The sequence below is a fragment of the Dermacentor variabilis genome, chromosome 9 (genome assembly GCF_050947875.1).
Source record: "Dermacentor variabilis isolate Ectoservices chromosome 9, ASM5094787v1, whole genome shotgun sequence".
Lineage (NCBI taxonomy): Eukaryota > Metazoa > Arthropoda > Arachnida > Ixodida > Ixodidae > Dermacentor > Dermacentor variabilis.
Genome location: NC_134576.1, coordinates 123,538,414 through 123,562,625, shown reverse-complemented (window position 1 = coordinate 123,562,625; position 24,212 = coordinate 123,538,414). Strand labels below are relative to the sequence as shown.

The following is a 24,212-nucleotide window of genomic DNA, read 5'->3' as shown; positions in this document are numbered from 1 at the left end:
ACGCCTCTAGGGGCAGGTCCCCTAGCCCACGCCGGGGAAACTAGAAGCAGCGGCCTCCGGGGGTGAGGTTGCAAACCGTCTAGCTTTCCAAGAGCCCCCATCACCGACGACCGACGACTCTAAAACTCCGACGTCTCCAACCGCACCCCCTGTAACCGATGCCGTCAGCGCCGATCTTGTCGTTTTCATTGACGGCCACCAAGTGGCCGCTCTCGTCGATACTGGTTCGCATTTTTCGATAATAAGTCAAAAGCTGGCCGACAGGTTGAGAAAAGTGAAGACGCCGTGGACCGGGCCCAACATCAGAACTGCCGGCGGCCAGTTGATGACGCCGATCGGAAAATGCACAGCCAGGATAGTAATCGCCGGTGAAACCTTCGTCGCCACCCTCGTCATTCTCTTTGAGTGCTGCAAGGAACTTATATTGGGCATGGATTTCTTGCGGGAGTACGGTGCAGTGATTAATGTCCGTGACCTCGTCGTCACATTTTCTACGAGCTCAGACGACGTCGACCCCGCGGAGCACCAGCGACCCCGCTTACGTATCGCCGACGACGACGTCACGCTTCCGCCGCGAAGCTGTGCCCTCGTACCTGTTATCTGCGACAACTTGAACACCGGGACTGGTGTCGCTGAACACATCGACGCACTGGTACTGAGTCAAGGCGTTTCCATCGCCAGGGCCGTAATTAACGTACACGACGGACGTGCTGAACTCCTACTGACGAATTTTACCAGGGAACGTCGACACATTGTTAGAGGCACGGCTGTTGCGTACTTCGACGAATTTACCTCAATACGAGACTGCCTCTCAGTGGAGCACGTGACGGCCACCGTGGCCATGCCTGCCCCTGTGGTTGATATCAGTGCCACCAAAACATATAAATGGAAGACTTGCCATTCACTAAGACAATTCATATTGTTAACCTAACAGCTTTTGAAAAAGTAGTGAGCATCTTTTTATTTTGGAAGAGAAAAAAAGGGGGGGGGAGAACAAAGAAAAGCATATATGTACATGTGCTGATGGATACACATGTGTGTTCATGTACATGTGTACATCAGGAACAAACCAATTTCAAAAGGTACACATGCTCAAATTAGAGGGGAAAAAAGTTCACGAGTTTTATATAAATGGTTTATTATAGTTGATTTGTCGTCTTCGTATTCATTATACTGAGGCTTGGCTGTCCATTGTGATCAAGTCCTCTGCCTAACTCTACTTTATATCGTAAGGTTACCTTTGCCTATAACGACCCCAGCCCCATCCCTACTCTCCTCTTCTTCTCACTCACCCCCCCCCCCTCTTCCCCAGAAATGCTCTAAACATCTCTTGCTTACCTCGACCACTGACCAGTTAATGCTCTCATCGGCTTTGAACCCCCAACACTTCTGTAAGGTAGATGTTCCTTGCAGTTATGGCAACCTTCTACATACAGCGCACGCAAACGTGATGCTCAAAGAATGGCACACACACAGTGCCGACTCACCACTTAGATTTGTCGGCATTATACACATTGTGTGCACTGTATGTAGATGATGTAAATTACCAACTCGCACAAGCCCCCACACTAGCGAGGTTCTAACTGGGTGAATATCTTGGAATACCATTACAATGGCCCGAGACGTCTTTGTATTTTACTTTCAGCATCTGCTTTAACTCCTTCAACAACATTTGCTGACCAGCTGTCCAGCACAAACACGCAGATGGCAAGAAGAAACCTCACGACACCTAGCCAGAGACTGAAGTCGTGGACCGAGAAAAGAGAACTGAGCCGAGCCAAGTCGATAGTGCACAACATTTACGCCTATGTCTGCAAGCTGAAAGAAGACAGAAGCCTGATGGCATCGTACAACTCAAACGTTGAACAGGGTGAGTGGCTGTTGTGAACTTTTCGTTATGGGGCACGTACTCGTAGTATTCAAAGGAGCACCCGCGTAATATCCTGGGCCTGTTTTTTTTTTTTTTTTTGCATTGAATGAAGATCTGGGAGCTCTGAACCCTAGATTAAGTACCAACAAGCCTCGGAGCACCCTAATTAATTCAACATAATAGTTTTTCTGCAGCCAGTCTGAGTTTCATTTCCCATGGAGTGACTGTGTTGTGGCAAAAATATCTCAGTACTAGCCCCGCAAAGCGCTACACTTAGTTTTTATAAGCCAAGTTTGATACGTCAGAAGTGTTACTGTATTGACTCGAATCTAGGCCGACCCTGATTCTAAGCCGACCCCCTAAAGTCCAAAGCCAACAAAAAATATATATATTCCCTCGAATATAGGCAGAACAAAAAAAGCGAGGACAGCATTCACAAGATGCAAACAGCATTTATTGAATCTGAACGTGCAGAGCCCATTAAACGTTGTCGTCGCTGTGTTCCTTGTCGCTGTGACCTTCAAACAGTGCACTCTATCAAAATACACAGCCATCTGGTCAGTGTTGCCAATCCACCCAAGGTTGTAGCCTGCCGCTTCTCTCTTTCGGAGCACATAGCACTGAAAAGCTATCAGCTTCTCTTTGAAATCGCTTGGCAGCTTCTGGGTGATTGAAGTGCGACATCGGAGGCTGAAGCTGAAGTGCTTCATGAATTTCTAAAGCTAACCCCGGCTGGCTTTGAAATCCTTTGGCGTTAGGCCTCGCTCCCTCGAAAGTTCCCTAGCTTTCGCTTGGAGCACTTCTGTTGTCCCTGGAAGGGTAGCTGCTCTCTGCGTCCTAACAAAGTCGGCCAAAACTGTCTCTACTTCATGGTGGCGGCCTTTCTTTGGTCTGCTAAATTCCATCCTCGTTGCGGCACACGCAAAAAGCTGCTGTCGTTGTCCCCTCCAACGACGGACGTTTTTCTCGTCGACGCCAAAGTCCCGCCCGGCATCAAGGTTCGACGGTGCGTCTGCGACTATCACAACTTTTCGCTTGAAAGCAGCACTGTAGTGGCATCTCCTGCCAGGTGCCATCGCGATAACACCACGCCGCACACCGATATGGCCGACACGACACAGGTCAAAATGGCGACCTCGCTTGTGTACGGTTGGCTACTGGCATGGCTAGTAGCGGCTGCAATACTGACTTTTCTAGATGGCGCTAGCTATGCACCATATTTAGCAGTTTCAATGAAAAACTGGCGCGTTTTTTAAAATCCTCAAATCTAAGCCGACCCTAGAGTTTGGAATATGATTATTTGAAAAAAAAAACTGTTCGAAACTAGATTCGAATAAATATGGTATGTAAGTGCAGGAACCTTAATGCAGAGGCCATAGAGCATTTTGGTCCACTGTAATGTGTTATCAGTTGGGAGTAGTTCAGCACACTTGTTAATTAGTATACTCAGTTAACTCAAACCATGTTTCTTAGCTTTTATTTGTCTGAAAATTAGTCTGCTACGAGCATGTGACCCTGAGTGACACCAAAAATGCCCGGTTGACACCAGTGTTAGACCAATCATTTTTTTATTCTTCATGGTATATTGTGGGCTCATTTCAAATACAATGTTCATTTTTGTTTCTCTAATTTCGTTGCAGCTTTACGTAAGTCCTCCTGTCTTAATATTTGGGGAAAATGCAGGAAAAATGGCTCCTCGGATAGCGCTAAATTGGGTATTATGAACTTCTACGTGGTTCAGGAAGTCCAAAGAAACTAGCCTTATTGTGCTGTCCAGACACTGTTCAAGACACTCGAGGAGAGTGTTGTTTCGTAAGTTGTGGGGTTCTCACCTGCGCTCTTGGAACTAAGGAACGACAACACAGTAGTGCAGACAATCACAAGGGCATTTATTGCACCTTTCATAGATCAATGCTTGCTAACCAAGTTGCTCTCCCCAAAATATGCCGATGGGCGCACGACAAATAGCGAAAGTCGGACTCACCGCGACCGGATAGCGAGCAAATATGTTCGCCCCATGCTGGATCCCAACGCCTGGTCGTTCGCATGTACGGTCACGCGAACGGTGGCGCGTTCAAACGAGCCCTCGCGAGACGGTCTCACAGAAACGTGGATCGGTGTACGCGCGGCACGTCCGCGTTGCTTGCCGACCTCTAGCCAAAGAGGAAGCGCCTTCTCCTTTCCGCACCCAAGTAACCCCGCCATTAGGCGGCGTTAGCAGTGCAACACTCGCGCGCTTCAACCACACAGACCGCCGCGGGCATCAGGCCACGCGGTGAAGACTGATCAGAGGAGACGGGAGCCATGCGGGAAAACAAATATCAGGGGTCGCATGAGTCGTGCATCCCCACAAAGTCTACTGTAATGTCTCGCAGCTTTTCTAGGATAGACGGAGCAATAAGGTTAGTCATATTGTCTACCCGAATTGTAAAGGAGCCAATAGTACCCTGCTTAGCGTAATCAAGGGAACTGATTTTTTCTGAAATTTTTCCTGATTTAAATAACCAAAGGGAACTTGCATAAAGCAAAAATGTACTTTACATTGGAAATACGTACTATATTTACACGATTGTAAGTCGACCCCCTTCCCCCCATATCGCGTGACAGGAAAAAAAAAAAAGAAACGAAGAGCATACCCGAGGGCACATTCAATAACGAAAATTTATTAGTAGCTGACATAGTCACTGGACTACTCGTCTTCACTAGTGCTGCCATCGTCATCCCTGCTATGGTCCCACAGCGCGTCGTCATCCAACGAAATTCCACATAAACGACCACACCATGATATCTTGTGGAACAGCAGCCCCCGCCGAATGCATCCACCTACACGCAGCCGCCAGGGAGGCTCTTTTGACAGGTCTGGTTGGTGGAAGTTCGTGGTCTTCTGCTGCCAGCCACTCGTACTCACAGCGGAGCAGGTCCTTAAAAGGCGACGATCAGGGCTTGTTTCATGACCATGTCGCACTTCACTGGCAGGGACCGATCACGCATTTCAGCGACGTACGCCGCAAGCTTGCCCTACAGCTCCGGAAAGCGTCCAGACTTCGGCATGTGGGACATTCCTCACTTGTCGTCGCAGGTGAAAATTTTGCTTCGCTGCAGTTGCCACTCTCGCACCACCTGTTCAGAAACATCGAACTTGCGGTCCGCTGTGCAGTGATTTGTTTCTTCGGCGTAAAGAATGGCAGCCCTCTTGAACGCCACTGTGAATGAGTACCGAATGATTAGTGGGCCTGGAGCACTCATGAATAGTGAAGGAGCATGGAAGTAGAACATAGCCGGCAGTCAAGTCGCACGCATCAAACCAATGGCTTTGGAGAAAAACCCGTGAGCTGTGTCTGCTCTTCCATGAACTACCAATACTCCCTGCAAGCGCCGCCGTTCTGAGGGTGCAGCCGCAAATGGAACAGTGGCGCTTCCATCAACTATCGACACCTCCCCATGAGTGTTGTGTGCACTGTAAAACTCTCAAAAATGTTTAAAAACCTTTCGAAAAGTGAACAAGCACGCGGGATTGCGAAAACCTACGGGTAGGGCCACAGAGCAAGCATAATATTGTAACTACGTTGTAGCTCCCGTTGGTCTCGCTTTTTTGGTGGTGCCATGTTTTGGTTTCGATTGTAAGTCAACCCCCCACTTCATCTTTTCAAATTTAAAAAAATGGGTCGACTTACATTTGTGTAAATAGGCAACTGCATAAGATCATACATCGCACTTTTTTCAGCACCATAGCCCGAAAAATGAATATTTCAAACAATTTTTGGCTGAGGACCCAGCTCTTCCTCATTTCAGGCAAGGTTTCTCTCTGGACATCGACGGTCACCGTGAAGTGGCCATGCGAGCTGGCGTTCGAGGGCAGTGCCCGGAACAAGGCCGAGGCAGAGGCATTGGCCGCTGCAGCTCTCGTGCGGTACCTTGTTGAGAAAGGACACGTTGACAAAGATCTAAGCCCGAAGACCATTTCGGATCAGGAGGTCCGGCGCCAGAAAAGCCAGCGATTTGCCCCAGTACCCGTGGTGCTGCCAGAAGCCTTCATTCCCGACATGCAGGAGATACTCACGGATTTCGAGGCAAGTACTGATGGCACCGTGGAACCATGCGTACAGAATTTTTTTGCATGTAACCCGCCCCAGTAAATCCTGAAGGATCAACAGTCATGTCTGGGTGCGAGGGTCACGTGTGAATTTTGCCAGCAGGTGTGGCATCACGGCAGCGAGCACGGTGCTGCTGTGAAGCCATAACCTGATGCACGGTTTTCCACCATTGTGTTTCGTTATCTCCTGGGAAACCCCTCCCTCTCCCTACCCCCGCATGCAGAGCTCCCTTTTCTCACCTTTCATAGCCACCCGTTATACTCCTCTCTTTGGGTCGCCATTTCATGTTTTGTGCACGTTAGTGGTTAGCAAGTAAGGCACATGGTGAACCAGAAGTCGATCGCAATGGAGCTGCACTTAGTGGCCGTCCTTTACGGTGCAACAGAAGCGGAAGTGGGAAACGCAGAATTTGTGCGTCCACGAATGGAGATTGCTCTTTACAAAGACTTTAATGTGCAGTTATTTCCGCGTGTTATATGCGTGGATTATTTTTTTAGTTTCTATGGTGTTGTAATTGGGGGCCCGGGTAATATACAGAAAAATGCGGTATCATAGCATGCAGTCTAACTCATTATAATGAAGTTGCATTCGACACCAAACCTGACTTCTTTATTTACCATACCTCCAATACCTCATCATATAATGAATTTGTGTAATGCACAAATATACTTTTATATTCATTGTGAACATATTGATATTGGTGAAATAAAGATTCATGGTTGTGTGTATGCAGAAGGAATTCAATCAAGATGCCTTGACTGGTCAGCAGAGATCCTCCTGTCAGTTTTGATGGCCCATCATGTTACCCGTAAATAACGCTAAATTACGGATGCACTTTGCACCATCGATATGCATGCAGCCAGGCAGTTGGTGTGGTCAAGCAGAATCATCAAATTGGCTGGCCGGCTGTGGGCCAACCAAGCCAAGCTGTTGGTTACAGTGTGCTATTGTGTCAAGAGTGTGCCAGTTCAGGTTGCTCTTGCTCAGCAATCGACATTTTGCTGCCGGATTACATGCTTTGAGTTATGAGTGGACAAACATTTACTTCACTGCAACCGTTATTCTAGTGGGCACTCCAAGCAGAGATCTTTTGCTACATGGTGAGCCTTCTATGTAAGGCTGTCATCACCGCGATTTTCTTTATTTTCCTCTGTTCTCTGTGCCCTATGTCGTGCGCTGACTCCTTGAATCTAGGATAAGTCTGCCATGTCACCTGTTACACTCTCCCCTCCCTTTCGTCCAGTGTCTGAGTTGGCAGAAAGCCCAGATTATTGCAGAAGTCTCAATGAATGTAGTTTCATCAGGCTTGCGTGCGCTGGAAAAAAAATGCTGCTGGCGGCATTTGTCGTCAATTTGGGTCCTGCTTCTTGTTGGGCCAAGCTGCTTCACTACCGAAGAAAGAAAGGTGAAAACATGGCAGACTCTTTTCCGCAGTGCTGGGGAAGACACCGGGCATGCAAAACACCAGATCTCCAGCCTCGGATGACCGAGGGCAAGATCATGTACACGTGACGATGCTTTATAGCTAGATGTCCTCTGAGGTGGGCATTGCAAAGCAACTCTGTGGGGCTTGTGTCTGTGGCCCATTGGTGCCCATTAACTTTGAAGACAAAAAGCTTCTTGTTGCATTCTCAGGACGCTTCTGTAACTTCTGTTCCTTGTCCTTGTACGCTTTTACAATTTCAAGATTCTGTAAACAAGCTTAAACAGCGCATCTCTTGTTATTTCTGGTTTGAAGGTGTTCAGAGCAAACATGGAGGAGCAATGTATTCATCCCAGTCATCGTGAGCAGGACTGACATAATACAATGTCCTTCACCATGCGATTTGTGCGTTGAACCAGGCCATTCATCTGTGAACATTGCGGAAAAGCAGTAGCAGGTCTGATGCCATGCAAAGAGATCATTTCTTGAAGGCACATGGACGCATTGCCACGGTGAGAGATCAGCAATCGTGGTATTCCTTGACGAAAAATGTAGTCTATCAGAGAAGACATGTGTGGCCGAACAGTCGGGTGTGGCTCCGGCATCCATCTACTTTCTCAAGTAATCAGTGGTGAAGATCAGGATCCTGATGGCAGGTCAGTTCTGTGGGTTACTGCCAACTCGTCAGGGCCATTCTGTGCAACAGAAGAGAGCACCAACTGCGTGTCATGTGACTCAACATTGCCATTCCGCACTTATCGTGGACGCAACTTACATCAACTGTGGTCAGTGTCAGTAGTAAAGTAGGACAAAAGAAACTGCATGCCTGCCACTCGTCAATGTGCTGCGACAGTGCATTGTATCAGTCGCGCAGTACGGAGAAGCCTCTACCACGACCATTTGTCAGCGGCATTCACTCCGGGCTGAACAAGTGCAGGTCATTGCCGTTTCGCGTTTTTCGTCTGCTTCATGCGACTGTCTGGAAAAGTCGGTCAACCGTTAATCTTCCAACATTTACAAATTTTAAAGGGTGCAAACACTCCAATCGCATGTTTCTATTTTTAGATGCATGCAGCCGCTTGGTTTACACGTTTTGCACCCACATGTTACCCTAGACCGCAGGTGCTCAAAAGATTAACTTTTTCCTCAAGGCTTGCATTCATAACGCAATTTGCTTGCAGTGATCAAATTCAATGATTCCTGAAAAGAAAAAAAATTGTCTTGCCCACCACGTGTTCTGTGCATGTTGAAAAGTGCCCAATCTGAACGAGTACCAAGGTAACCTTTTGGCATGCCTTGACAGAGCAACATCACAGAATTGGCTGTTTAGAGGACTTTTGCAAGACATTAAAAAGCAACATTTGATATTCTGACTGTTGTGCACGTTGGTTACCGCTGCCATAAAATGGCACTGCTAACCAGGTAACTTGTAGGTATTTCACTTTTTTCTTACTTCCCGCCTTTTCCATTGATCGGCATGGCCCCTGATTGCTGCCGTCAAGATCACAGCACTCCTGTGCGAGCTCGTACTTCTTTGAGCCTTGCAAAATTTGCAGCTTCGTCTCGAGCGATACAACACTGCGCTTTGTCGGTGGCATCTTCCATCAACCAGGCTGTCCGCTGCTGCTTTCACAGTGCATTCTCGCGCTTTCTGAGAAGGGGGCAAACGGCGTGTGCCGTTTTGCTTCTCGCATATTTTTTCCGCCTCTCCTCATGCATATCTCGATTGTGGGCAACGTGAAGCGGCTGGCGCCATCTTGTGGCACGTTGCGTCAACTAGCGATGCTCTCCGTGGCTTTCGCAGTTGCCGTGTGGGCACTGCGCGGCTAATGGTGGCAGGTACAAACTCGCATAGGAAATCGCGTAGAAATTCAAATTTCACATTCTGCATGAAAAACGCTGTGCAGAAGTCAAAATTTTGTTATATCCTATATGCAGTAAATAACTTATCGTTATATAAGGTTTCTTTTTTTTTTTCTCATAGCCCTGATGTACAAGCGGACACTCTTAAGTCAGCTTATCATTATAATGGATATATGTTGTATCGCTATAAGTGGAGCTCACTGTTTAAAAATTGTCTGCGAGTAGGACAGCACTGTATTTACTGCTGTATTCTTCAGTTGTCACCCTTTGCAGTCAGGCGTGGAAATAACGAAATATTACAGCCAAACGTAGATATAGCGAATTGTCTGATATGACGCAGTGAATCTAAAATGCTTATTGCTGATATCAGTATCAAGTTTCACTTGACGTTTTAACTTTGGCCCCGGAAAGCAGTCAAGTTGTTCCAGTGTCGTCTGACGAAGGTATTCAGAAGCTTTTCTCTTTCTGAAATCTTGGTTCCTGATGTTTCCTTATGTGCTTGTACCAATGTCAGATTCAATAATTCTACATTTTCTGATCACAAATGTTTTATATAACGAAAGCAGTTTTGTGTTGTCTTCTACTTCTTTATAACTAGGCCGCATAAGCGCTTTAATGAAGATAATTTTTTTCAGACTGTTGTAGCCAATGCCCCGCACCTCCCTGATGACGAAATCGAAGAGCAGGCAGCTGGCGGTGACATGGTGCCTGACAATGCGGGCTCTGGGGAAAAAATTGTGCACGACATCATGACAGGACATCTGCTCAGGCCATCGAGTCAGGCCTGTGGCCGGAGAGATCTTACGCTCATGGCCAAGCTCGAAAAGTCTTGGAACTACTCGTATCATCGAGCAAGACGGGAGCTTCCGATATTTTCACGCAGGTGAGGAACTGGTATACTGCCGTGCATGTCCTGGGCCAACAGGAAACCAGAAGTTGTCTTCCTCCTGAAAGGCCTACCGCGACAAAATTTTACTTTGGTAAAATTTGTTGTAGGTGAGCAGTATGGCACAAGTAAAGTAACCTTGACAAAGCTATAGAACTAGCAATTGCCTAATCCATCCTCTAAACACCTTAGCTTGCAATGGGAGCATGTGGTGGCTAGAAAATACGATGGTTTCCTGAACCATGCGTGCATACTTGATTTTGCCGTTGTGCCTGGACACCCCAGGTGGTCTCTTGTTCTCAACAATTTGGATTCTGTGCCATTTCTGGTGTGCGGTAATAGTAGCAGTTCTTTTGACTTCTGGTATAAATTCTTGCTAGCTTTCTGTGGCGCATCTTGATGCCATTTTCTAGGTTGTTTTATGTGGTCCAACATTTCGTTGCAACGTCCCTGTATATCTGTGTTCACCTGACATTATCGAGTTGGTATCATTCTTTGTGTGTGTTAACTTTTCAAATTGTGCAGAAAGTATTGGCAAGCGTCATAACTGCCTAAATAATTTGCTGTAATACTTGTTTGTGCAAAACGGTTACATTTTCGGTACCTAGAAGGTACCGAAAATGTAACCACTGTATCCATGGTATCCACTGAAAATGAACCACTGTATCCATGGTTACATTTTCGGTACCTAGAAGGTACCGAAAATGTAACCATGGATACAGGGGTTCGATCTGCAGGTGTTGCCTTTGGGCACACAGCCTGAAGAAATGCTCTCGTTTATGTTTTCATGAGCATTCGTCATTTTACCTAGTCTTATTGCCACACGACAGAACATTTTGCTTCGTCATGATGTTTATGACGTAACCTACTTTAGTACCAAATAAAATATCCTGCTTCCAAACCTTCGTACTTGCAGAATGTTATCCTTTTATGTACAAGAAGCTTATGCTGAAGTTCTTACAACATAAAAATATATCCTTGAACCTTCATATAACAAATTATTCTATGTAACAAAGTAAATTCAAAATGACAGTCTTTCACGTGTGAGAAGCGTATTGTGGAGTTTTTGAGATAGAATATGTAGACATAAAATACGCATGTGATGATGATAATGTCAGTACACTCAAGCTCCGATGTAATGAACATGGATGCCATCCTATTTATGTACGAGACGCCTATGGTAGAGCTCCTATGATCGCATATTTGTGTCGGTACAGTCTAATTAATGACTCAACTGTACTGAAGTTCTTAATAACAAAGTTTAACTGCATAAACACACTTTGTTATGTTGAGATTCAAAATGCATGGTTTTCTATGAACAAAATGTTATAAAAAATTATGTACTTCATTATATTGAAAATTTCATTACTATATTGAAATCTATTACATGAAGTTTTAACTGTGTAACAAAGATATTTTCAGGTTGCGTGGGACTTTTTTGTTACTATAACAAAGTTCGGCTGCACTTTAATCGTGATTCAAAAGAGCATGGCCATGTTTACGAAAACTAAAATGCTGAAAAAGCACTTGACCCCACATTTCACGCTGCAGGGAGGACATTGTGAATGCCATCCACCGGGAACGCGTGGTGGTGATCTGTGGCGAGACTGGATCTGGGAAGACCACGCAGGTTCCCCAGTTCATCTTTGAGGACTACATTCGTGGAGGGCAAGGCTCGAGGTGCAATATCGTGGTCACCCAGCCAAGGAGGATTGCAACAATCTCCATGGCAAAGCGGGTGGCTCTAGAACGGGATGAAGAGGTTAGTTAATGTATGAAAGCAGTCTTCCTTCAACTTTTTCATTGCTGCTGCTACTGTCACTGTCTTGCATGCCATGTCGGGAGGTGCTTCATGGCAGGAGGGTGGCCGAGAGGAAAGGCGGCATGAGAAACTAATTTGGACCTTTCCATCGCATTGCCACAATACCCCTTTGACTGCTGTGATTATCCATGACCCCCCACAAAAGCATTGCAGAAGCTGCAGTGTGGACTTTTGTACTAACGTGCAACAGTCCAGAGGGGAGGTAGATAGAACGGTAGAGGGGAGGTAGGGAGAGGAAGCCGAGCGTAAGATAAAACCAACGCAGTCATGAAATGAGTGGCTAACAACCTTGCTGCTCTTCGCTTACAGCCCACATACGGGGGGGGGGGGGGGGGGGGGAACGGCAACATAAGAAGGCAATGAAACACTACCACTACAAACGACAGTAGTTATGGACTTGGTTTCAACTCATGTTCAAGGCACGGTACGGTACATTTTTTCTGTTCCGGCAAATAAACACTGTGCAAATTTGTCTTGCAAACAACTGACGCAGGGTATGCAGACATTGAGCCACATTAAGCACCATGGCATCTAGGCGCCACTATGGAAGCGACCACACATCAACTCAATGGCACGCAATTCACATGCATTGTGGTGCAACCATGGCAGCTGCGAACAAAGCTGCAGCCACGTAGCAAATTGCAACTTGGGCTGCCGACTGCCATGCAAGAAGCACTTGTTAGGACTAGTGGCCTAGGCAGTATGGTTGCGGTAAAAAATTTGCCAGTGGCTGGTGGCTGGCAGCAAATTGGGGGCGGCTCTCTGTTGCGTGTACAGCTTGCAGGTTAGGTGCTGGTCGTGCACAAATTATACTTTTCACTGCGGCTCGACTTTATGGCGGGCTGCTCACCATAGCGCTGGTAGTATTTTCATGCCAGTAACTAATGTTGCAATTTGATATCGGCTGTAGTGGGCTTGTATGCAATTCATTATCTATTCGCTCGTAAAGCATTCTTTGAAGACTCTGTTTTCTTTCGCAGCAAAAGGTTGATTGCTTTGTTCCCTTTTTATGCATCACACGTACCAAGCTGTGGAGGTTAGCAAGATATTTTACTGTAAATTTCGGTATTGTGGAAGCATAGTTACACGTACAACTCAACCTCTTAGTGTCCCCTTAATATTGAAATGCCGAAGTTGTATTACACAAGAGAGAAGAGAGAGAAAGCAAGGGCAGGAAAGGCAGGGAGATCAACCAGAAGAGCACCTGGTTTGCTACCCTACACTGAGGATGTGGGAAAGGGGAATAGAAAGAGGAAGAAAGGGAGAGGGTAGGCACTGAGTGCGTGTGGAAGGGACGCTATGCACAGGGACACTATGAACGGTCTCTAAGCCGGTGCACTTCAAGTGTTACAGAAGACGCTTGCAGACGACAGCCTGGTCATTTTCATTCCTGCAGCTGAGTGACACTATAGGCTACCAAGTGCGACTCAAGAAGCAGCTCCTGGCGAGTCGTGGAGGCATTCTTTTCTGCACCGTGGGCATCCTGCTGCGGCACTTACAACAGAATGTCAAACTTCAAGGAGTGTCACACGTCATCGTCGACGAGGTTCACGAACGCGACGTCTGCACTGACTTCCTGCTTGTGCTCCTTCGGGAGGTGCTTTCCATAAACCATGAACTGAAGGTGGGCTTTTCTTTTATTCTTGTAGCAGCATGCCTTCCAACCCTCCTAAATTTCTGGCAGCGTTTGCGCATTTTTATGAATGTTGCCATATTCACTCACATTATGCTCACACCACCCCATGTTGGCTATCAAATATTTTTTTTCTCGAATATAATCGTCGCGCCCTCACATTGCTGCAGCAATAGTTGTCTGCTTGTTCCGATGTCAGTGATGACACTGAATAAGTAGGGCCCGTGTCACTTTATTCTCTAGTCACTCTAGCTTCAGTTGCACTTTTAGTGACTCTAGCTTGCGCTGCCTCCACGCAGTGTTGCAAAGGATCGGTGGTTACTACACTGTTATCTGGAGATCATGGTTCGGCGGTGCTTTGTTTGCACGTTGCCGATTGCTGATAACGATTCGCAGCGACATTCGACCTTTTGAACATAAAATATTTTTCTCCCAAAGCGACATAGATAACGTAATTTTACAGCTCTCGTGTAGCTGGCGTGCAGTCGTAATGACAAGACCGCGATGTCTTTGTCCTTCGCAGAATGGCTGCATGCCACAGCAGTTTACGCTTGCAGCCAACTACTACACTTAGCTTTCTTGACCATAATGCAGTCATGTTCTGCTGGTAATGAAATATGTCACAAGCTCTAGAATAGATAATGGCGGCTGCGCTTCCAGTTTTTGAAATGACAGGTGATTGGAACTGGGCACCGTTTTGAAAGAGCTATATGACGCTGCGTTTTGTTCTTTAGATGGATGTTCCTAACACAGATTTGCATCCAGTTGCGGGAATGCGCCGGGAACTGAAATTATGGTTTTCGGAAAAAAGTGCTGCCAAATTGTAACTGCCGATGCCAGCTTCAGTGTGGCTAATTTTTTCGTGTTTTTAACCGCGATTTTATGTGTGACAAACTGCTGATATAACAACCACTTCTCGTGAGACTGTTGAGTTCATTATAAATTGGTTTGACTGTATACGCTTCGATAACTATAACTTAGCTTTACACACAGCACAAAAGCAGCAGAACACTTGGCACAGCAGAGACTAAAGCGCCATATTGTTTCTAGATGAATGACTCTTTCAGTGACCGTACTATAGCTAATTTCGCCTGCTTTAGCAACTACAAATAAACTTTGTCAAGTAACCTTCTAGAATATAGCGTGGTGGTTTAAAATGTGTGGTAATCCCCACTTACTGGTGGTGAATACTGGTGCGAGAGGGGAAGGAGTCAAGATAAGTGATCGAGTGGCAAAGCCGCACTCCAGCCTAAACGGGTGATCAACGCGTGGTGACATACAAGATGGATGAAGCACAAGTTGTTTCTTTGACACCTGGGCTAGTGGAATAAATCTTGTGAAAAACATAGATGGGCATTTTTGCAAGCAGTACAAGATCAAGTAATATTAAGTTCAAGGACTGTGTTAAGGGACTGTTAAGGGGCTGTTAAGGGATTGTTAAGGGTGAGCAGTTCTCCATGGCAACGAAGGGACAGCTACAGAGTGGAGCTTCTGCATTACAGAGCTCCAGCAGAGATTCTCAATGCATTCTAATTTGGTTTCTCGGAGCAGATACCATATTTACTTGATTCTAACATGAAACTTCTTTTTTCCGGGAAAGTTGCCTAACAAATTACATGTGCATTAGATTTGAGTACCAAACAAAAACTACACTACAGAGATAGGTTATCCTTATTGGCATTAATCATTTTCTGTAACGACATTCAGTCCACACATCGCTGTAGCTATAAGAGCTGCAGTAGGTTTTTTTGCCCGCTCCTGCGTGTTTCCTAGGCTAGATCTTAATCTAGACATTATATAAGTAGTAGTTAGGCTGCCTCAGTCTGCAAGGCTTTTAAATAGGGACATTGCACTTAAAGACGTTATTTGCTAAATTTGTGGGCACGTATTGATGGAACTTGCATCACCTATGTATTTTAACATGCTGATTTCAAATATGCAATTGATTTTCCCATTGAATTAATAGGTTTTAAATATCATATCTTCTGTGTAGGCTAGCCTGAAGGTGAGCTCGTCATGAAATGCTGGTTATTATGTAGGAAACTGGCATATCAAAATTATTCTGAATGGTCAGTTTGAAGTGCTACCAGAATGAAAATTCTGGACTGGTTTGTACAAAAGTTATAGCATCTCCAACTTTTCAAAGTAAGAACCCTTAGGTAACACCCTGGGCAAATTAACTACTGTACTTAATAAATACTTTTGTAATACGTATTGTTCGTTGATATTTTGTGCCTACTTCACTCTGACTGTCTCCTTTTCTGAAAAAAAAAAAATAGTTGCAAGAGGATAAGTGGAGCCAGAGATATCGTCAATCCAAAACTGTGACACGTTAAATTCTGTTTTGAGAAATTGATAGAAAAACGTTTCCCCTAATCACCATGTTCATGGTGATTATGGTAAACACTATATTGATCAAGGGCGATACAGGGGTCCGATGAAGAATAAATTCTCTACAACCTGCAGCAAAGGGACATGAAAATGACATTGCCCAATTTTGGACTGCAAGGATCAGTGTTCCCCTTAAGAAATGCAGCATCTCAGATGTTATGGCCAGCACCAAAAATGTCATGCTCTTGGCAGTTGATAGTGAATAAATAGACCTCTGACGGCGATAATGACACAAAGCTTTTGTTCTTGGCTGGGCTAGGTGCCGCATTTCCGCCCGCCGCTTCAGCTTCCCGAACGACTGCACGCCTTGTCGGCCAACACCACATTTTCCTTGCGTCTTATGTCTTCTGTCTTGTTTTAATATAAGTAAATAAGATGTTTGGCCTTTTAACCCAGATCAAACACCATGCAGCAGCTCCACACTGTGCCTCCCGTTGCATCGATTGCTCTTGTAATCAGGAGCAGGGCCCTTGAATACTTCTTATCTGGCCATAAAACTTGGGCGTAAGGCTGTGGGAGAGCCTCACCTAGTGCCCGCAGGGGACGCACCGTAGTGCTGGCGCAAGTAGGTGGACTGGAGCAGATGTCGAACAGACGCCACAGGCGTTCTGCAAGTACGCTCGCTATTATTGCACAAGGGTCGACTGCCTTGTTTCTGTACATTGTTCAGAAACTTAAGTGTGAACCATTTCGAAACAACTACAATGTCTTGTTCCATTTTCAGGTTCAACTGCGTTCACAACAGCAGCTTAATTCATGATTGTGCATTTGGAAGATGAAGCTTTTGGCAAAGTTTCATGACCACATGAATAGTATTGAAGGACCCTGGTAGTAGTGTGGAAATATCGAAATTTTCCCATATGAATCAGATTTGAATACTTAGCTTCGAATACCGAATAATGATATGCACATGGATTTATTGTCAATTTTGGTTATCTTAACATGTTGGAACATTGCAAATACATTGTCGATGGTAAAAATTGCACTAGCAAGCCGTTATACTAGAAGATTGTGTATTGGGTTCATGTTAACTTGGAAGATGTCCAACCTGTGCCTTATTATACAACATCAAATGTCCATAAACTCGGAGTCATTTGACCCTGTGCCAGCTGGCACTCATCGCATTTGCTGTCACGCAATAAGCTTAGACTGGGGGGGTGGCGTCGCAAAAGTCTTTCCTCGCTGTCCGCAAACCGCTGTCCCGTGCTACCGAGAGGCTGGCTTTCCCGCAATGGTTGTTCGTCGAGCGGCGAAGAAGGCTTTACAGGTGAAATTTCGCCAGCAGCACGATATGATCATAATATTCTGCACACAATCAAACACATATTCTTAGATGATGTAGAAATAAATGCTATGAAGTGCGCTTACTCCCGCACAGCCAGCAATATATTCGATTTGTTTTTCAAATACATAGTTTTCGAATTAAATAGGAATAATTTCATAGAATCAATAATATTCAAAATTTTTGAAAATTCACACAATCGTAGTCATATGGTTCATGTCCCTTTTGCAGCGCTAAGATATGTTCTCCTAGTCATTTCATACCCCGGACATAACTGGAGTGAGACCACCTTTTTGTAACCATTGTTTCCGTCAGTGATAGTTCCTTGTTTCGTGATGCATTCATCAACATTAATTCCATGGCGCAGCTTCACTGATAGTTTACTAGTTTGCTTTTTTTACTTAATTTATCCCGGCCAATTATTGCATGTTTCAACATTTACTCCCAATTCTTTATTTTTTTCTTTTTTTAGTCATGTGCCCTGTAAGCAACTCTCCTCTTTAAGTTAACTTGAAAGGCCCTGAAGGTTTTGTAAGTGTGTATAGATTGCTGAAGAAAATTTGACAGTGTTGTCTTGTGTCCCTTTCTTTTTCATCCGGCAGGTTATTCTGATGAGTGCGACTATCGACACAGAGAAGTTTTCAGAGTACTTTGACAATGCGCCCATCATCAAGATTGCGGGCAAGACACATCCTGTGACACAGTTCTTTCTAGAAGACCTGGTGTCAGAAGAAATCGTAACTGCAGAAGCATTACAGAAGGTAATGGCACAAACGGCTGTCTGTGTGAAACGCTTCTGATTACTGGTGCTGTTCTCAACTGCCGCATCATGCACGACTTCTTCCTGTTGCCACCTTCCATGTCTGCTATACATAGTTTCAGTGCCTAGAACTAAAATAGTGCCGTTGCCTCTTTGTCGCCTTTTCCCTCTCTGTGATGATAACGATTTCTGATGACGTTACCTTTAAATTACGGTGGCACTAGTCACCCAGCCTGTGTGAGCTAGTCAGATGTCCCCATATCATAACCTAGCACTCTTATCTATGCCTTGTACCACTGTGCCTATCTAGCAGCATGTGGGCTGGTCGCACCTGCTCAAAAGTGCCGATTAACTTGCTTGAGGTGTCAATTAACAGGCCATGACCACATGGATGAGTCACTGACAACTTCTGGTATGCTTCACCGCGTATGATTGCTGTATTGGGGCGAAGTTGACTTTGGGGAACCCACATTACGCAATGCGCCACGCTTTCCGCGCTCCGAAGCTATCTGCGAGAAATACAAAGGCGGAGTCGGCGCCATTGGTAACAGCATCGAATTGTTTCAGTGAAAAACACGGCACCAAACAGCAAGAAGCTAGGTAGCGAACGTCGAAGTAGGTAGGCCTATCATTGCCGCAGTGTGGCTACGGTTGCCAGTGGATCTGCATGCGAGAGCACCGGCTCGAGGCGGCGCGATAATCAAAATGGCGGTGGTTGTGGCTTCATTTGATGCCGTTTCGGAGAGTGTGGTCTGCAAAAAGCCAGGAAAATCTGACGGCGAAGTTTTTTTGCATCCGAAATTTCAGACGTTCTTATACATTGACTCTAGGGGGGGGGGGGGTATATGGTGGTGTCGCACCACTAACCGAAGCCACTAACCCGTCACTAACAGAAGTAATCAGTGACGCCCTCCTGCACACGTCTGCACACACCTGCACATGCGCACAGGCAAATTTCCGGCACAGTTCTCTTTTTTTTTTTCTTAGCATGTGACATTGAGGAGTCTCTCCTAAGCTCTTCCTCTATGGCTGGGTCGGAGGTGCCGCCGTGTGATTTGGCGCACTGCCAAGAGCATTGTCAGAGTGCAGCACGTTCAAGTTAACTGTCACGAATGCTTTTTGCATTCAAATTGGCATGGTATGAAATGGCATTTTCGCCCATTGGACTACACATAACGTTGACGGGACCAAGGTGTCAGTTCGAAGAAACCGAATGTTTGAATTAGGCGCGTTCGAATTAAAGAGATTCGAGTGTAGCAGCAAGGAGCTGAGCAAGTGTGCTTGAGTAATGATAGAGAGGAGGAGGAAAGACAAGCACAGGAGTGTGGCCTGGTGCAGGTTCTGGCTCGCCTAGCAAGCTGCAAACGGGTGAGAAGCGAGTGCGAGCGACTTTGCCAACGCTGTCCTGTTGACTTTTCCCTGGCATAGTTTTGAATTTGAGATTTTCAAAATATCTGTAGTTTGGCGCAAGAACTTTTCGAGATACAGGGTGAAAAACACATGGGCGTGACACCACAGCTGGGAGAAAAATTTCGGCTTAAACAATATTTCGAAGGGTCGAAGTGCGAGTTAAATGAGGATTAGGTATTTGTTGCATGTTAAAATTAGTGATAAGCGTGTTGTGTTTACTTTGTCGTAGATCGCAACTCGTTTTATCTGTGTTTGTCTGATCGAGCTTCGACTGCAATTGTCATGCCTCTCAATTTGTCGTCTGCAGTACGGTTCTGACCCAGTCCGGATGGTTCCCGATGTTCTGACATACATCATGGAGATGAAGCCGCCCGGAGCAGTTCTCTGCTTCCTGCCCGGGTGGAACGAGATTAACAAGGTGCGAGGAGAGCTTTGCAAGCGAGCCCCAGCAAAGTTTCATGACTGGATTCTTCCACTGCACTCACGGCTCCGATATGAGGACCAGCAAAAGATCTTCAAGACTCCTCCAGCAGGTTGGTTTGTTGATAGGTCGGACAGCTGATTGGTCGGCAGTGCAGGCGGATTTGTCTATTTGCAGTAAAACCTCAATAATTCGAAGGCCACCAGACCACAAAAATTCTTCAAATTAAAGGGAGGGACCCTGCGCCTGAAAACTTTTAAAAAGAATTCTTTGTTGATTCTGATTAAACTTGCTGAGTTCATGTGCTAGTTTTAAATATACATCCAGTTTTCTTGCAGAGTTGATAACTTCCCATATATTGAAGAAATTCAGCTTTATTGCAGGTTCTTAGGGGTGGGCAATGCAACCCGGACGCTGCGCTCGTATTTTGTCCTTACTTTTGTCTCGTCCGGGTTGCGCTGCCCACCCCTAGGAGCATGGTCAATCACCAACTCGCCCAGCTTGTTGTGTTAATTCTGCATTTATTGCATAATTTGCTTGGAGATAGGCTTTCTACCAAACTATACATAGCATAAGAAACATTGGCATGGGAATGATGTGAAACTAACAAAAAGTTCGAATAAGCAAGTATGGTGTTATAACCCAAATTTATATCATATGAGAACATTGTAAACTTCAGTGAGATAAATCCATGTAACTGCTGTCGGCAATGCGGTTTTACATATCCTCAAGCAAGCTTGCCAAAGTAGGGGAACGTAATTTTGGTAGTAAAGTTTCATTCTTTGACGCATTATCTATCTGTGCTGTGTCATTTTGCAACAATGAAATTCTTGCGAAAGCGAATTTTTTCCGTGTTCCCCACCGATTTCGTTATTCTTTCGACTGATTTTTCGGATGAATTGAGGCCCCAAAGTTCGATTTGCCGGACTAAATCGCACATTCCGAGCCACGCTGCGTGTTCTTGGAGGCCACCATGTTGGATTTTTCGCTGGCTTGGCTTCCAGCAGCCCGCACTGTAGCCTCCAGGATTGGCAGGCGCACGCTATTCAGTAGAGAGACCGCGTGCCATCCTCCAGTCTCAGAGGCCATGCCCATTCTTGTTGCTATTTTGCACGTGGTGTCTCGGAGACGTCACATCTTTGTGGGCATGTGTGCGGCCTTGCATTTTTGTGATCGGTGGCACCTGTGCTTTTGCGAGAGCGAAGTGGTGTGAAGTTTGTTTCTTCAATTTCCACGGCGAAGTCCATTGGCAGAGATCGCCAATGCGGTGATGCTCTTGTCAAGTGTATACGGAGACGATGCCACTCTTGTGCAAATCCAAGCAAGTCTGATCACCTTCGAGTGTAGTATAAGGCAGGGCATTATTAGAGATTTTTTAAGCCACTCTAAGCTTAATAACATTTTTTTTTTCTATTTTTCGGTCCTCGCTTGGCCCGCAAAATCGGTCTGTGATTGTATGTAGCACCCTAACCTAAGAGTAGCACGTTGCTGCAGACCGGAAACTCTGAGTTATCCGGATAGAGCTGCACAGGCTATTCAATTTGTCCTTTAGAATTTGTGTTGAAAGTGACGGAACCGCTCAAATTCTTCTAATTAACCGAAATTTCGAATTAATCGACTTCAAATTACTGAGGTTTTACTGTACTTGCATTTATTGAGCTTAACATTCACTACAAGCTTGACATTGCTTTTGTTTTGGAAGCTGTGAAGATTTAACACCCTTCCCACAGCCATCGCAACAAAAATTTATCAAATACTTGTTCTTACTGCGTCATGCGCTCACCTTATATATGTGTTTGCTTTTTTGCGATTTATTGTGTGCACTGAGTGCTGCCCAAATATGAGTGGCAGATATGCGTGACCCTTCTTGCTAAACCGCTGGCTTGTCTAATTTTGCAGAGTGGTAGTGCTTTGCAGCAGGTTTGGTTTAATGTAGTAGAATTGCACTAAGGGGCCCCTGAAACGGTTTGGACAAATTTTGTAGACGTGTAGGGTGCAGCTAAAGTTAATAGTTCGCACTACAATTTGTGTGAGGCGTCTCGTATTGAGAGAGCTACGAACGATTACAAGTTGCCCTCCTCCATGGTCATGCATTTTCTCCTCAACTCGTTCGCTGAGTGATCGGGGCTAAGCTCTGTCTTCACTGGCTCTGCATCATAATGGCACGTCGTGTCGTCGACTTCCAGTTCTCTAGGAGCGAGCGCGCGAAGCCTCTCCGAACTCTCCCCCAGCTGCTTGGCAGTCGACCCCAAGAAAGAGCTATGAAAGCAGCGTGTGTTGCGAGCATTCTGCCGCAGTGCCGAACATGTCTGGTATTCCGGTAACCACAGGCGAGCTGGGCGTTTCGACGGATGGCTGGAAGCATAAACTCAAGCTGATGAAGGAACTTTAGCCTAGACGTATGTGAGCAGCCAGATTGGGCTGTGTAACGTGCCAAGGGAGACGACGCTTACAGCAGCATGGTCAGTGCAGGAAAGAACGAAGGTTTATTGAGAGCATGGCTTATAAAGACATGAATGCAGCGCACTGTACACACTGCACATCACCGATGCGCATCCGCACTGATATAATCAGTACACGTGTCCGATACATCCTCCCTCGGGCAACAAACAAAAGAGAGGCTTAGATACATATACACATTTGCCAAAACTTATGACACTTGCTGAAAATGTTCATCATAATGAAGCTTCTGGGGAGGCCGGACGACACGAGTCGACCTTCTAGTAGCATGCGTCGGTTGGATGCCAGGCGAAGGATCGCCGTTACTTGCTGGTAGCATTGAATCTACGGCTGTTTCTAGAGATGATGCCTTGGAGGCTTGTGCTGTTGGTTCAGCTGGTGCTGCCGGTGCCGGCGCACGGGAGCTTTCACAAGGTGGAATCTCCTCGCAGTCGTCATCACTTTCACCGCTATACTGTTCACCCGTCCTAAGTAGATGTCGGCGGTTGCGCCGCCGAACACGGCGATCTTGCGTTCATACCAAATAGGAACGTGGAGCAGTTTCACCAACGACCTTCGCTTTTGGGGACCATGCAGTCGCATCCTGAAGCCTCACCTTCGTGCCTCTGCGCAGTATTGGCAAACGCTTCCCGGCCTTGGCTTGGTGGTGCTTCCTCACAGGGGTCCGGGACACCCTGCCGAAGTCAGGAAGGTTAGAACGAAGTCACCTTCTTTGCAGAAGCTCACCCGGAGAATGCCCATCTTCCAGTGGTGTTGTTGAGCGATAGGCTAGTAAACCCAGCCAGAAGTCCTCCCTCGCCTCTCGAGTCTTTTTCAGGATGCGCTTTACGATTTGGACACCTTTCTCAGCCAAGCCGTTCGACTGCGGATAATGGGGGCTAGAGGTTACATGCTTGAAGTCGTATGTTTTGGAAAATCTGGCAAATTCATGGCTTGAAAACTGGGGTCCGTTATCCATGCAAACTTCTACAGGTACGCCGTACCTGGCGAACATGGCGCTAAGGGCTGCGATCGTAGTTGCTGCAGTTGTGTGTCGTCAAGTTTCTCAACCTCAGGGAAATTTGAAAAGGCGTCGTAAGCAACCACGTACGAATTTCCAGCATAAGAAAAGATATCTACGCCGACCCTATACCAAGCACATTTTGGAACTGGCCGCATTTGAAGTGGTTCATGTGGTTGCCTGCACGCGTACTTTCGGCAGGTTGCGCAGTTTTCTACTAGCGCAGCTATTTCGTCGTTCAGACCGGGTCAAAATACAAGAGTTCGGGCCCTCTCTTTGCAGTTTTGCAACCTGAGGTGGCCAGCATGTATTCTGTTCAGGATGCTTTGTCGCATACTCTTCGGTATTACAACATTTTAGCCCTTCAGCACTATTCCATTAACGACTGACAGCTCTTTCGCAAAAGGCTTGAGTTCCCCATTCACCGGCTGCCCGCTTGTTAAGCTCTTCCTCACGGTCTGTAGGTATACGTCACGAGACGTTTCTTGCTGCAGTAACCGCTGCGTTTCGGAAGTGACCATGTAGCCCAAGGACTGCACCGCATGGATCTCCATGTCGTCTGCGGTACCAGAAGTAGTGCCAACTTGATCTTTGCCCTTGTCAGCCGTTGAGCGTGACAACATGTCAGCGAGAACCAGCTGTTTCCCGGGAATGTACTGCAAGACAAAGTTGTATTTTAGTAGCTGCAAGAAGAATCTTTGCACTCGCGGTGGCATGTCAGTGATTTCCTTTTGCGCGATCGCTATAAGCGGCTGATGGTCTGTTTCGATAAGCACTTTTCTTCCGTACACAAACTCGTGAAACCTTTCACAGCCAAAACAAATTCCGTGTGCCTCCTTTTTAATTTGTGCATAGCTTTGCTCGGCTTGGGTTAATACACGAGATGCGTACGCTACT

At 46.0% G+C, this 24,212-nt stretch overlaps 1 protein-coding gene across 1 annotated transcript in view; it reads left to right on the top strand.

The window, feature by feature from the left end:
* The window catches only part of LOC142557404 (ATP-dependent RNA helicase DHX30-like), a 60,696-nt gene that overhangs the window by 11,929 nt on the left and 24,555 nt on the right, over positions 1–24,212 (top strand). Inside the window, exons 5-11 of the mRNA XM_075669208.1 lie at positions 1,646–1,870; positions 5,663–5,940; positions 9,886–10,133; positions 11,688–11,898; positions 13,355–13,582; positions 17,867–18,025; positions 19,742–19,967. Of these exons, the coding sequence (XP_075525323.1) occupies positions 1,646–1,870; positions 5,663–5,940; positions 9,886–10,133; positions 11,688–11,898; positions 13,355–13,582; positions 17,867–18,025; positions 19,742–19,967 (1,575 nt within the window). The remainder of the gene's footprint in view (positions 1–1,645; positions 1,871–5,662; positions 5,941–9,885; positions 10,134–11,687; positions 11,899–13,354; positions 13,583–17,866; positions 18,026–19,741; positions 19,968–24,212) is intronic.